This window comes from Manis pentadactyla, chromosome 8, assembly GCF_030020395.1.
Source record: "Manis pentadactyla isolate mManPen7 chromosome 8, mManPen7.hap1, whole genome shotgun sequence".
Classification (NCBI taxonomy): domain Eukaryota; kingdom Metazoa; phylum Chordata; class Mammalia; order Pholidota; family Manidae; genus Manis; species Manis pentadactyla.
In genome coordinates this window covers 124,561,725-124,574,903 of record NC_080026.1, presented here as the reverse complement: position 1 = coordinate 124,574,903, position 13,179 = coordinate 124,561,725, and the positions used below count along the sequence as shown (strand labels likewise).

At 48.0% G+C, this 13,179-nt stretch overlaps 1 protein-coding gene and 1 long non-coding RNA gene across 3 annotated transcripts in view; one reads left to right on the top strand and one right to left on the bottom strand.

Moving 5' to 3' along the window:
- Positions 1-3,891, top strand: part of LOC130684657 (uncharacterized) — a 79,498-nt gene extending 75,607 nt beyond the window's left edge. The window contains exon 3 of the long non-coding RNA XR_008999025.1: positions 3,592-3,891. This is a non-coding gene — a long non-coding RNA (uncharacterized LOC130684657). The remainder of the gene's footprint in view (positions 1-3,591) is intronic.
- The window catches only part of CASP7 (caspase 7), a 30,589-nt gene extending 21,131 nt beyond the window's left edge, over positions 1-9,458 (bottom strand). The window contains exons 1-2 of one of the 2 annotated variants that reach the window (XM_057506356.1): positions 9,326-9,458; positions 3,293-3,402 (exon numbers count right to left, since the gene is read on the bottom strand). In XM_057506356.1, the coding sequence (XP_057362339.1) occupies positions 3,293-3,402 (110 nt within the window). In that variant the 5' untranslated portion in view covers positions 9,326-9,458. Of the gene's footprint in view, positions 1-3,292; positions 3,403-8,609; positions 9,121-9,325 lie in introns of those variants that run through there. The other variant, XM_057506355.1, reaches the window with a different exon arrangement.
- Positions 9,459-13,179: the final 3,721 nt, after the last annotated feature.

The window sequence follows — 13,179 nt, the reverse complement described above, 5'->3', positions numbered from 1 at the left end:
AGGCAGCAGGGATGTTCAGGAGACAATGAAACGTGGCAAATGTTGGAGCGGTTCTGCACTGTGACAACAGGATAGAAATGTCATCAACCTTTTCCTAGCAAGAGGACTCAGTGGTTACTAGAGGAATTCAACCTTCCCTGAGGCCCGTCACTTCCTCATGATCTCTCCCTTCTTCAACCTCTCCCTCTTGGTCACAAAGTCCTATTGCTTCTACGTCCCAGGTACTCCCGGGGTCCTGCTGCCCCTCTCCACCCATCCCGTCCACTCCCATCCGCACCATCCACTTGCCCAGGAAACTCAGCAGCCCCTAACTTGCTTCCTCTCCTCAGTGTGTCTTCAACACAGTAGCTCAGGGTTGAGTATGTCCTGTACATATAATTGATCAAGACACTCCACTTCTTAGACCCTTTCATGACTTCTCTGTTCTTAGGATTGAATTCAAATCTTCAACGTGACAGGCAGACAATCCCTTCTAAAATCTGGCATCTGCCTATTTCCCCCACCTCCTCTTGTGCTGTCCCTCTGCACCCCACACTCCTGCCAGCTAAAACGATCCCTGATCATGCACACTTTCCCCTTCACCAGCCTCCGCCTCCCCATCAAGGCTCAGCACACACATCACGTCTCCAGGGGGCCTTGTTTGACCCCCAAGACCAGACCAGGTATCCTTTTTAATTTTACTTTCCCAGCGCACTGCTGTGCCCCTTCCTAGCACCATCTCACCTCAATTGCCTGGTCCATGCCTGCCTTTCCTACAAGAATGTGAGTGTCTGAAACTGGGGTCCTGTTGATCTGGTTGGTCTTTTCTTGGCTGCAGCCCCAGGGTCAAACACAGAACCCGGCACATAAAGGCCAAAACAGAGAGGCAGGTGAATGCAGTTCAAATCTTGGCTCTGCCACTAATCAACTATGAGGCTTGGTGACAGGCATTTAACTTCTGTCGTTCCTTAAGTATTTAATGAATGAATGAGATAATGAATTAGTGACCAAAAATGGCATCTCAAGTGGTTAATTTTAAAGGTAGTGATATTTTACCAGATGAAAGAAACTTCCATCTTACTGAAGAAAAACAAATGGAAAGGACTATCTAAATTTTAAGGGTACATCACAAATCTTAACTCATTTTATACAAACAGACTGCCTCCTGGGAGGTGGCCAGTGCATCATCTAACACATGGGTGGTCAGAGGGCAGCATCTGTTCAGTGCCCAGCAAAGGCAGGCGCGATAAGCAACTAGCAGTTCACAATCTGGAAGAAAAAGATAGCATATTGCCATTGACTGTAGCTCAGTATCATTTAATAATTCAACAATCATGTCTTACAAGAAATTCAACTAAAATAAGCAGTTTAGAAAATGGAATATAATTTAAATATTTTACAAGGATATTGTTTTTTTTTTTTTTTGATAATGAAGCTTGATGCCAACATCAGCCATGCTATAAAAAATATATAAATGTAGTAGAATGGAATGGGAGTGATGTGCCTCTCACGACTCGGCCTCTTTCACCCTGATTAATATTATCTCCAAACACACTATCACTGTCAAGCTAGGGTCCTGAGAGAGCAAAGCAAACACTGACTCAAGGAGGTAAACACAGCACCAGGATTTGTGCCCTTTCCTTCTTCCCTTACTACACTCCTCATCTCCATCCATCCATCTATCCATCCAAGAGTAAGAACTCAGAAACAAGCTGGTTGTCACGAAGCTGCCTAATAACACATTTATCAAATTGAAAACTGGTATCAGACCTTTACTGACTGAAAGGAAGTCTGGTGTGGCTGACTGGCTTGACAAGGAGGATTGGCTTTGTCAACTGGAACGTACAACAGACATTGTCCATAAATGGATGAGCTACATTTTAAGCTCCAAGGTTTTAACAAAAATATATATTTTAAAGCATAGAGTTTAAAAACATTTTATCAAAAAAGGATACTGACAAATGTTTGTTAATGCTATTTTAATTATCTCATCTCTGTTGGAGTATTTTGGGTTAAACAAGTTGCCACTAAGTAAAAGAGGAACAGGTTTAATCAACAACAGTTGTTTGAGAAGTTTTGATAAAGACTTTTCAGTGTACTTCCCAGAGACTGAAAAAATAGATGTCCTGAAGGGCTAAATAACAATTTCTTTTGTAAGTCAGGTAATTTCCAATCCTCTGTTTTCAATACAATTGAAAAAGGACCCAACTGAGTTGTCATTTCTGGCACAGAACTCAAACGGAATTCAAAGAATTAGGTGACATTATACCAAAACTCCTGTTATTCCTATGCTTATTTATGGTTTCTCAGCACTTCCATCTCTTAAAATGAAAAATAGGAGAATGAGGTGACATTGAGCACTCTTATTCTAGCAATAAGTATTATTTGTTCATTTATTCAAACTAGCTTTTTAAAAGTCCATTATGCCAGGTTGCAATTTCATTTTAATAATCATTTTGATGAATGACTTAAAAGTACTAATGAGGTGTCAACATTTATTTTTTTGAATCCACTGCACTAACAATACTGAGGAGGTAAGGCACTGCTCCGCATCCTTGCAGCCCTACTTTTAAATGGAAAGCACAGCAGAGCTGTTAGGTGAGTGGAGTTGGTACCGCGTGGGTTCTAATCTCAGTTCCACAATTTATTAACCATCATGAGAAAGGCAAGCTATTAAACCTCTTATCAGCTCCTCCCTAGCTATTAAAAGGTGATCCCGAGAGAACCATCTCCTGGGATCATGAGGACTAATGTAGTATTGAGCTGGCACGTAAAAGTTTAATAAATGAAGTTATTATTTTTGTTGTTGTTGTTAAATGTAGAGTTGAGAATTTTAAAAGTGAAGCCAAGAAAAGAAAGGTGGGAATCAGTAGACAGCATGCTTACTTCAGTGAAGTGCTGCCCTAAAACCTCAGATCCCGTGGCTCCTGGATTCTGCCTTTCAGCCAAGCCTGGTCCCAACTGGCAGCAGTGGCCCAGGCACTGCCCTGAAGGAGGCTGGCTGCAAATCACCTCTGATGAGGATGCACCCGTACTCCTGGGCAGCTGCCACCCAGATGCACGGCCACCAAGCAGGAGACCCCCAAAGCTTGGTTTCCCCCACACCTGGGCTTGCCGCAGAGACATGGGAGTGCACACAGGGGCCCTAGTGTTGGCACACACAGCTGGCAGGATTCTGGGCAAAGCTCCCATGCTCACACAGACCCCCTTCCCAGAATGTCCCCTCCCCATCATGGGTGGTGGAGACGGCACAGACATGGCAGGCTGACGTCGCCCAGAGCCCCTCTTTAACCCAGCAAGGAAGGGAACTTACCTCAGGAATGATGGGACAAAGGAAGACCGGTCTGGCTTAGCATCTACTGTATCTTCACTGGCTGAATCCCCAGCTCCCTGCTCCACAACGCAGCCTTGGTCATCTGCCATCTGGAAGGAAAGGAACCAACCGGAAAATTGGTATCCAGTGGCATCACTGGCCTCGTGATATTTTTAACTAATACTCATTAGGTGACTGAGTTTTAATTAAGCCTGGAGATGAGCAGTCTTGCGTATTTAGGTTCCAGGGCTACTAAACCAATAATTCATTCAAATGTCTGTGTGCTAACTCTATTTCAGACATTGTTCCGGAGACTCACTAAACAGTATTGAAGAAAACAAAGTCCTTGCCCTCAGGGAGCCTCTAAACCAGCATCCATGATTTTGTTGAATATTCACTGTGCACAAGAAGCTGTGGAAGGTCCATCCAAGTTTGTAACAAGAGACTCCCCCTAAATTTCTGACAAGTTATTCGCTGCTCATCCTTTGCCTGGCATTGCTCAAACCAAGTTCAAAAACAGCAGAAACCTGGAATGTACAGCTTTTTTTCTGTTTCAGATGGTTTTACATGGGTTTACCAAAATAAATTACATCAAATTATTTTTCTGCTCAAGAACCTTCAAGAGATCCCTATGATCTGAAAGTTCAAATCTACACCCAACTTCTCAGATCTCAAGGTGCGTCATTATCTACTACTAGAGTCAGCAAACTATGACCCACCACATGTTTTTCGTACATTGTTTTACTAGAACACAGCCATGCTCATTCCTTTACATATTGTCGAGGGCTGAGTTGAGGAGTTGTGCCAGAGACCATGTGGTCCAAAAAGCTTAAGTATTTGCTACCTGACCCTTCACAAAAGATGTGCCAACCTCTGATCTTAGGATAACTATCAGCCAATAGGATCCACTACTAACCTACTACCCCCTCTGCTCTGAGAAGTCAGTATAACAATAAGAATTGAACTCATATGTATTATTCCCTGTGCTAATTGTTTTATAAGCATTATTTTATTTAATACTCTCGATAATGCTGTTGTTAGATTAGCCCTATGATCACTGCCTTTTGACAGATGAGGAAGCTGAACCTAAAAAAAGGTTAACTTATCCTGAGCTGTGTAACTAATAAATAGGAGGCCTTGGAGCTGCAGCCAGCAAAGCACTCCAGAGCCCACTCCTCACACCATCCAGCCTTCCAGATCCAAGGTGTCCTCAGGCACACGGTACTCATTTCAGGCTCTTTCAGGGCTCGTGGTTCTCCCTTTCTGGAAGCTACCACCCACGTTTGCTGGACATGCCACCTCTGCTCAGCTGGCTAATTCTCAATCTTGAGAATTCAGCTTAAATGGCACCTCTGCACAGAGGCCCTCCTTGATTATGCCTACCCCATCAGCTACCCCTGATCCCCAATTCCCCTTGTATTTGTCTTATTTACATTCTGCCTCTCACTTGGCTCAAATATGACAACAGAAGTTCGCCATGGCAGAGGCACCTGGCACACAGCAGCTGCTTACTAGATAAACACTAAATGAATGGAAACAACCATCCCAAGAGAAGAGACTTAACTAAAAGTGAAGTAGCGGGTCAGAAGCAGAGCCTGTACTAGAGTCATTTCTCCTCAATCATGTCCTGTTTCCTTCCCCATGATGGGGCCAACTGTCAGGAACAAAGGGCCACCTCTCCAGACTAACTTCGGCTGGTCTCCACCTTGGAGAGTTGCCCAGAGAGGGCCGCAGCTGGCCCACGCAGGTCTGTTGCTGCTGGGCTCACCCAGGGATGTCTGCACTAGCTCGGAACCCAAGAAGGCATCTAACTGACAGAACATATTTGCCCCAAAGCATAAGTAAGGGCTTTTGGAGGTGAGGAGGAGTAGGAATCCAGCTAGGGGGAAGTGTCCAAGACAGCAGAGTGACGACATAGCACCCTTGAGCTCCAGGCGGCATTATTAAGTTACCTTGCAGCTTACCTACGGGGTGAGCTGGACAGTGAGAACTGGGAGGGAGGGAGAGTCCCACGTCAGGTCTCTACAGCAACTGCGTGGGAAGTCAGGTAGTCAACTTGTTTCTCAACACGTCATGAACTGTCCACCATCGCCACCCAAGTGTTTCTGGTTTGATTTTTCAGATTAGGGCCCAGAATATTTCTCAAAAACAGAGATAATCCTACCCCCAAAGGAGATAAGCTTAAGTCCAGGCACACAGAAATGCTCAGTAGTTTTTATTTCATCTCCTTTATGTAGATTTAGTTAACTTCCAGTGTGGATTGCTGTTAGAGAAGCATTAAAATATTTTCAAAATTAGCAAGTTAAAGTTATACAAAATCTACCAGAAAAAGACAAAAAAAAATATGTGGTGTTTAAGCCTTGAGCCTTTTGCCAATCTTAAAGGCTGAATCCAAGATGTATGATGATAAGATAATGTGACCATTATTTTTTAAAAAGGAGGGCCCTAGGCAAAACGGTTCCTAAGAGGGCCACACATTTGTTTTAATACTGCTGGGACCGCTGAGAATTTTGGAGACTCCTTTTCATTCACATGATGAAGATTTACCGGAAGTCTAATACCTCGGGAGCCGGGAGCCAGGACTACACCTGTGAGCAAACTGACCTTGTCCTGCCTTCCTGGGGACAGGCGCTGATAGAGGAATGACAAAAATATCAAGCTGTAACAGGGGTATGTGCCACGAGGACTAGCAATTTGTGGTCATATCAGGGGACCCCACTGAACCTCAGAGGAATTAGGGAACTCAGGGGAGGAGATGTCTAACCTGAGATCTAAAAAGGGGAAAAGGACTGGGTAGGGGTAGGGTGAGGCAGGCAGAGGGAATTGCACACTCATTAAACATCTCACACGCTTCCTCAAGGGAGGGGTGTGGCTGATATGCCTTGTCCTTCCCAGCCACGTGTCCGAACCTTTGGCCTTAGCTGCAGAGATACAAAGTACAGGCTGATGTTTATGGCTCTGTGGTGGAAGGCTTTCTCTTCCAACACTGGGCCAGCAGTGTCTCCTGTTCGAAACCTACCGCATCTTTTTGGGTTGATGCTGAACACTAGCTCGGGGCACAGCAAGCGTCCCTTCTAACAACCTGCCAGAGTGCATGGCTAGAACAAGTCGGTGGGGTGGGACTTTATTCTTTTAAATCTGTAAGGCCAATCATGCAGTGACTTACCTATTCTATGAGGCTGGGCTTGATTTCTGGGTGAAAACAAGTTCACCCAGAACAAGGATGATGACTGAGTGGGGTGCCTGATTTGATCCCACAGTTTCAGTCAAGCCAAGACTTGGTGTTGATCCCTTATTCTCACTCATCCTCCAAGCCCACCAAGGAAATATAGGCCTATCTCAGCTCTGCTGGGCCTGGAGAGGGCATAACGGGCATTATTTTCTTGTATTCATTCCCTTTATGGGGCTCAGGATGCAAAGAGCTGTCATTCATTCAAGGGACATTGCTTAGTCAGTTGTTAAACATGTCTATCTTCTCTTTAAATGAGTTAATACATGAGCACAGAAAGCATTACCAGTGCCAGGCACTCTAGGTAAGCATTCTATGTTAGCTCTTATTATTACCCTTAATATTATCCACTAGGACTCTTGAGTTCTTATCACTACCATTCAAGTCACAGAAAAGTGCCAGGAACATGGTAGGCATTCGTTAAATATTTCTTTATAAATGTTATAACTGAAACGTACTTAAAATTTTTAAATCCTTCAGTGCTCTGAATAAACTGTTGACACAGGACAGACAACAGAATCAAAGGGACCCAGGAAGGCAGCTGAGAGCCCAGCTGTGGGGGTCAGAGGTTAAATCGGCTCCTCCACCCTTTAGCCATGGGACCTTGAACAAAGTACTCAACTTCCCGAAGCCTCAGTTTCCTCATCTGTAAAGGGAAAACAACGATGCCTAAGTCACAGGTGGCTGTGAGGATGAATGCAACAATGAATTAGGATGAGGGGCACAGTAGAACATTCTAAATTTCACTAAACATTCCGTCTTATCACCACTGTCCACAGAAACTCAAGACTAAGAAAACATTCAGCTGTCAACTTTACTGATATTTTTAAGTCACACTCATATTTCAAGCAGCTTTTGTGGAGACAGAAAACAAAAATTCTGCTAGTTGTTGTTTTTAAACACTTATGATTGGTACACATCCGGTGGGAAACTCCCCAGCTCTTGGGAACTTTTCTTTTTCAAGATGGGGTGGAAATGGACTCATTGCAGCTGCTTCCCCTGAAAAATGTCATAATACAACTTGCACCCAACTCTTGTCACAGTGAACACAATCTCCCTAAAAGGCTCGAAGAGCGGCAGCCCTGAGGACCTCCACCTCTCACCTCTCACCTCTAGCACTTGGAGGAGGAGGGGGCTCTGCGGGGCACTCAGGCACTCCATGGTCACCTGATGCTCATATCACTGCTAGGAGGCTGGAGCCTTTAGCCTTTATTGCAGAAAAAACTTCAGTTTCTTCAGAGAGGTTAAGTAACTGGCCCCAAGCCACACAGCTAAGAGGAGGCAGAGGTGGATTCTGAACCTAGGCGATGGCTGCCTATGGAAGACAGGTCAGGCTAGAGACCCGGAAGGAGGAAACAGCCTGTAAATAAACAAGAGTTGGGGCCACGCAGCCTGCCAGCCCAGCAGTTCAAGGGAAAAGGCCTGGAAATGATTCACAAAGAATAAATCCCGTAAATGGCAAACGAGAACAGCAGTGACCGTCGCAAGGCCGCCTGCGGCCTGAGAATCGTGCCTTTTCTCACGTCCTCAAGGATGTTCAAAAGCCCTGCCCAAGGGCACCCCAACGACGATGGCAGGAGCTCCCGCGCGCTATGCCCGACGTTGGCACCGCTGTGCACCAACACCACTTTCTCGCATCCTCGCAGCAATGACCAGCGTGGGGCAACCCATCATCCGCATTTCACCGGCAGGCGCAGAGCAGGCCAAGGCCCCGCGGTGACGATCAGGGACGCGGGGACTGGAACCCAGGGCTGACCCAGAGCCCTCGCTGTTGGCCGTTGGAGGCAACGGACCCCTCCGTCCCGTCTAAATCGACGACTCCTCCCTTTCCAAATCCCGAAGAGCGGGGTGTTCCCAGCCCGCTGGCCGGGAGGGAAGGGAGGACCAGCCGAGCAAAGCGAGCGATGCCGCGGGCGCGGAGAGCCCACCGCCCAAGTTCGGGGTTCGGCGCGCGCCGTCGGGGCCGCCCTGTCCCGCCCGCCCGGCTCCCCTGGGGCTGCGCTGGGGGCGGCGGAGGGCCGGGAGGGAGGGCCGGGAGAGGAGGGAGGAGGCGCGCAGGGGACCGGCGGCGGCGGGGGCCGAAGTTACCGTTCCCGAGGCTGCTGGTGGCCCGAGGCGGCCGCGGTCTCCGGCCCTCCGCAGCCGGGGTCTGGGGCCGCTTTCCCGAAAACGAAAGTAAAAGCCCCAGCGCGGCCGGGGGAGGAGTCGCCCGCGGCGGGATGTGGCGCCGGGCTGGGCAGGCGCGCCGCCCGTGGCTCTGGACCGAGCACCCACGACGTCGGCGGCCGGCAAGACGCCCTGCGCCGCCGCGCGCCGTCTCGGCGGAGCGCTCCTGCACCCCGGCGGCGCGCCGGTGTCGCGGGCGCGGCTCCCGGAGGGCGCCCTCTGCACAGCCGGCGGCGTGCAAGGGGGAGCGTGCGCGGGGAAGTTTGCTGAGCCCTCCGGGATCCCGCCGCCGGACCACCAGTCCCGGCAGAGCCCGTTCGGAGCTCCGGCGCTCAGTGGCCGGGAGGGCGTGCTATGCACACCCGCCGCAGGCGGTGCCCCGGGCCACGGAAACTGAAGAGACTTCCTGGCGCTCTTCCGAGCCCCCATCTCCACGCCCCGCCGCTGCCCCCAGTCTACCCCTCCACTTGGCCATCCGCCCCAGTTCCCACTGACAGAGGGCTCTTCCCCAACCACAGCCTGGACCCACCCCAGTCTGTGAGGTTCGTGTCCCCAGCGCGGCTCGGGGGCTCCATCAGCTTGAGTTACCTTCCCTCAAGGCCGAGGCCCTCCGGACAGCAGTGGGATCCGCTACTTACCGGGCTCCCCGCACTGGCTTCCCCTTGAAAGGATGCTCTTCCTTGGCGCGTGGACAGCCGGACGCTAACTTAGGAGTCTCTGAGGCGGGTTCCCTCCTAAAGCCGCCCGTCTGAAGCAGCGCCAGAATCACTCGATCCGTTTATTGAACGCCCCCTTGTGCTAGCCACTGGGTATGTGGCCGTGACGGAGTCTAATACGCGGGAAGACCCCGTGCACTTTCGATTCCACCCCTTAATCCCACACCCGCGCAATACACGCACACGCACGCACGCACACACACGCACGTCTTTCTTCATCCTTATCCTTGGGGCTCCAACGGAGGCTTCCAATGCCTTTCTCTTCAAGACTCCTCAGGGTAGCAACTAATTAACTCAATCACACCGACATGTAAATATCTGAGAAGAAATTAGTTTAATTCATACCAGAGATATTTGCTATTAATGAACTATGAACACCTTGAGTGAACGGAGTGGAACCATGATGTCACATCGGGGAAGAACCATCTTGTCTTTCTGTCTGTTGGCTTCGCCTGGGCCTGAGACTTCAATATTGCCTCTAAATATTACCAGGTAAGGACACGTACTTGGTTTAAGAAAGACTAGCCCCTGGTAAGGAAATAATGATAGTTTATTAACTTGTGCAAAACTCCTGAATTCCTGAGTATTTTTAGCATGCCATGTGGTTAAACTATTTCCAATATGCCTATGCATACCCCCCATCCGCGACTTCTGCAGGTGTGGGGAGGGAGGGAAGAGCGTGGGAAGCTCAGAATACAGGCAGAATTCCCTGAAAGGGGCATTTATGTTGTACTTGATGTTGATTGATTGCCTCTCAGCTCCAAATTCACCCTTTTTATCTGTTCTCTGAACGCATCATTTTCCTTTGTTGCCTGTCCCCGCACCCCCGTGCTCCCCATTTTGTTAAGCTTTTCCAATATGAGGTGCTGGAGAAAGATTGCAGGAGGGAAAGATTTTGCTTCCTGGTTCTGCTGTGTCTGGCATGTACCTGGAGAATAATCAGGCTCTTGCCGTTTCCTGTAGCACCTGGCTTCCCTAGTGCCCACCTATTGCTGTGGCTGGTGTCCAGCAGGACCCAACAGCCAGCAACTTCCCTGGTCCTCCCTTCAGGTGTTTTGTGGCAGAGTGCCTCCATGGAGACACCTCCTAAGCTAGAGAGGAACAGCTCTCTCTAGCACCTACGGGGTAAATTTCCAGAAAGTTCTAGAGGACCAATTTCAAGCAAGTTCCCCTGTGTGGCACTGGCACCACACTGTCTTCTCTGCCATCTAATGAGCCATAGCCATATTTTCTCCAATGAAGTTTGGACCTCAGTCCTTGGGCAGGGCGAAGGTTGGGGGACTCTTTTCCCTTCTATCAGAGCTCTAGGGGTAGTGGCTTGTTAATATTGTTTTGTCATGTTATATGTTATTATGGGCTAGGTTGTGTTCCCTACTGCCACTTCCCCCAAATTTATATGTTGAAGTCCTAACCACCAGTACCTCAGAATGTGACTGTATTTGGAGGTAGAGTTTTTAAAGAGGTACAATGAGATTATTGGGGTAGGCCCTAATCCAGTACGACTGGCGTTCTTATAAAAAGAGATCAGGACATAGATACACACGGAGGGCAGACTGGAAACACAGGGAGATGGCTGTCTGCACGCCAAGGAGAGAGGCCTTAGAAGAAATCAGCCCTCTTCTCCCCTTGGTCTTGGCCTTCTAGCCTCCTGTGAGGAAGGAAGCTTCTGTTGTTGAAACCACCCTATCTGTGGTAGTTTGAGGTAGCAGCCCTACCTAATCAGTACATATGTTATCTGCAAGTATATTATATCTGCAACTGCTCTGTTTCTTAGAATTTTCTTGACTTCTTACTAGCCAATCTCTTGATATTCCAGTCCTCTGTTTTAGTTAATAATTTGTTGTATTAACCTTCCCCTGTTCAGATTACTGTACAGTTTCTCTCTCTTGACTGGATTCAGATGGAGAGACCTGTGTATCCCCAATCCAAGGGCTTCTTCATTTCGATTTTGTGATTTTCAGCACTAGGAATATCCATTTCTTGACTCAGAAAGAAAGCTCCAGCCCCATCCACAGGGTGTGTCATGATTCCCTGGCTCAGGAAAAGACAACCACAACAGTTGGGTATTACTGTTCACACCTGAGTGAGATTCCATCTGCAGACAGTCAAAGCCTCGGCCAGATGGGGCTGAGCTGATTCCTCTGCCTTCCTCCTTCCTGCCAGTCTCCCCAAAAGAATTCTGGTCTGGTTGCTCTTGGTGTCCTGTGAGCAGCCTCTTAGACTAGGGGTTAACAAACTATGGCCTGCGGGCTGTCTGTAGCCTACAAGCACAAGCATAAGAAAGGTTTCCTTTTTTTTTTTTAGTTGTAAACAACAACAAAGTTTTTTTTTTAGCTTGTTTTTTTAAAGTTTTAAAACTTTAAAGTTGTTTAAACAGCTTTTTTGCTGTTGTTGTAAACAACAACAAAAAGACAAAAAAGAAAATGAAGATGCAATGGAGATTGTATGTGGCCCACAAAGCCTACAGTATTTACAATCTGACTCTTTACAGAAGAAATTTGTGGACCCTATCTTAGACCAAAAGACACAATCTCATCTTCATAGCCAACAGCAATTTTCAATTAATGAGTGGTCTCAAACCAGAATTAGGCCTTTCTTCTAAGGCCTCTCAAACTAGTTCTCTGAGCTTTCTGTGTTTGAAGGGAGACAAACTAGTTCTCTGAGTTTTCTGGGCATGGACCTTACCATGGACCCAGTTTACATAAACCAAGAGATTACTTGCTTGATGTCTCAGTTAGGTACCTTCACCCATGTTCAGGCTTTCCCAGGGCGAGGAGAGACTATTGCCTAACTGTGGTCACCACGATCACAGCTACATGGAAGTACTTGCCTCTGAAGTCTCTAGTCCCCCATCAGCAGGTGCCCACCTACTTGACTCTGCCCGTAACCCACATGAACACCCCCACTAACCTCCCCCTCAGGGCACCTGTAAGCCCCTAGGGGTGGAGGTGAAGATAGGGTGGGAGTTGACCTGGGAAAGCATGAGAGCTAGAGGCAGGGTCCTGCTTGGGAAATTTTCCACTCCAGGTACCTGCCTCCAAGAGCAGGCCAGGGGAGTTCATGGTGTATCTCATAAAAACTTTCCTTTACCCTGGCTGCAGTCAGCTTCCTTGAGTGGCTGACTCTTGGGGTACCTTATGCCACAACTCTGTGCTCACTGATAGCTCCATACACATCACTGGGTCCTCTTAAGTTCCTGTAGTAGTGTCCCTCTGATTCTCTGCCTCTGAGCTTCCTCTGAAGCTAAAGTCTGTTCAGCTTATGCAGATAGCTATTCCCCGAGAGGTATAGGGGAGTTAATGCCCAAGAGACTAACTCACAACCAGTGTGAGATGAAAGTTCAGTGGATAAATCTCCCAGCTTCCCATCCTTCAGTGGGACAGTTCTGAGGTACATTCTGCTTGGTTCCTCAGAAGGTCACCAGCAAGACTGAGCCCCAGTTGCCCACAGGGGAATCAGCCAGAATATGACTTTTACTGACTCTTCTTTCTCTGGCTAACTCATCTCAAACCCCAACTCCTGCTTTTGGGACCACCTCCAAATAAACTCCCTGCACCCAAGTCCTTGTCTCAAACTCTTCTTTTAGGAGAACCTAAACTAAGGTAGGCACACCCCACCCTGCAGCCTGGCAGAAACAGCTCCAGTCTAACCAGACAATGACGGGGTGAGGGATCAGTAGCTTTTCCTCATTTTGCATTTGTCATCTCTCTGTAATTTCAAAATCATTTCACATCCACAGCCCTGGAGGGCACTGGGAATGATTCAGAGCTAAGAAG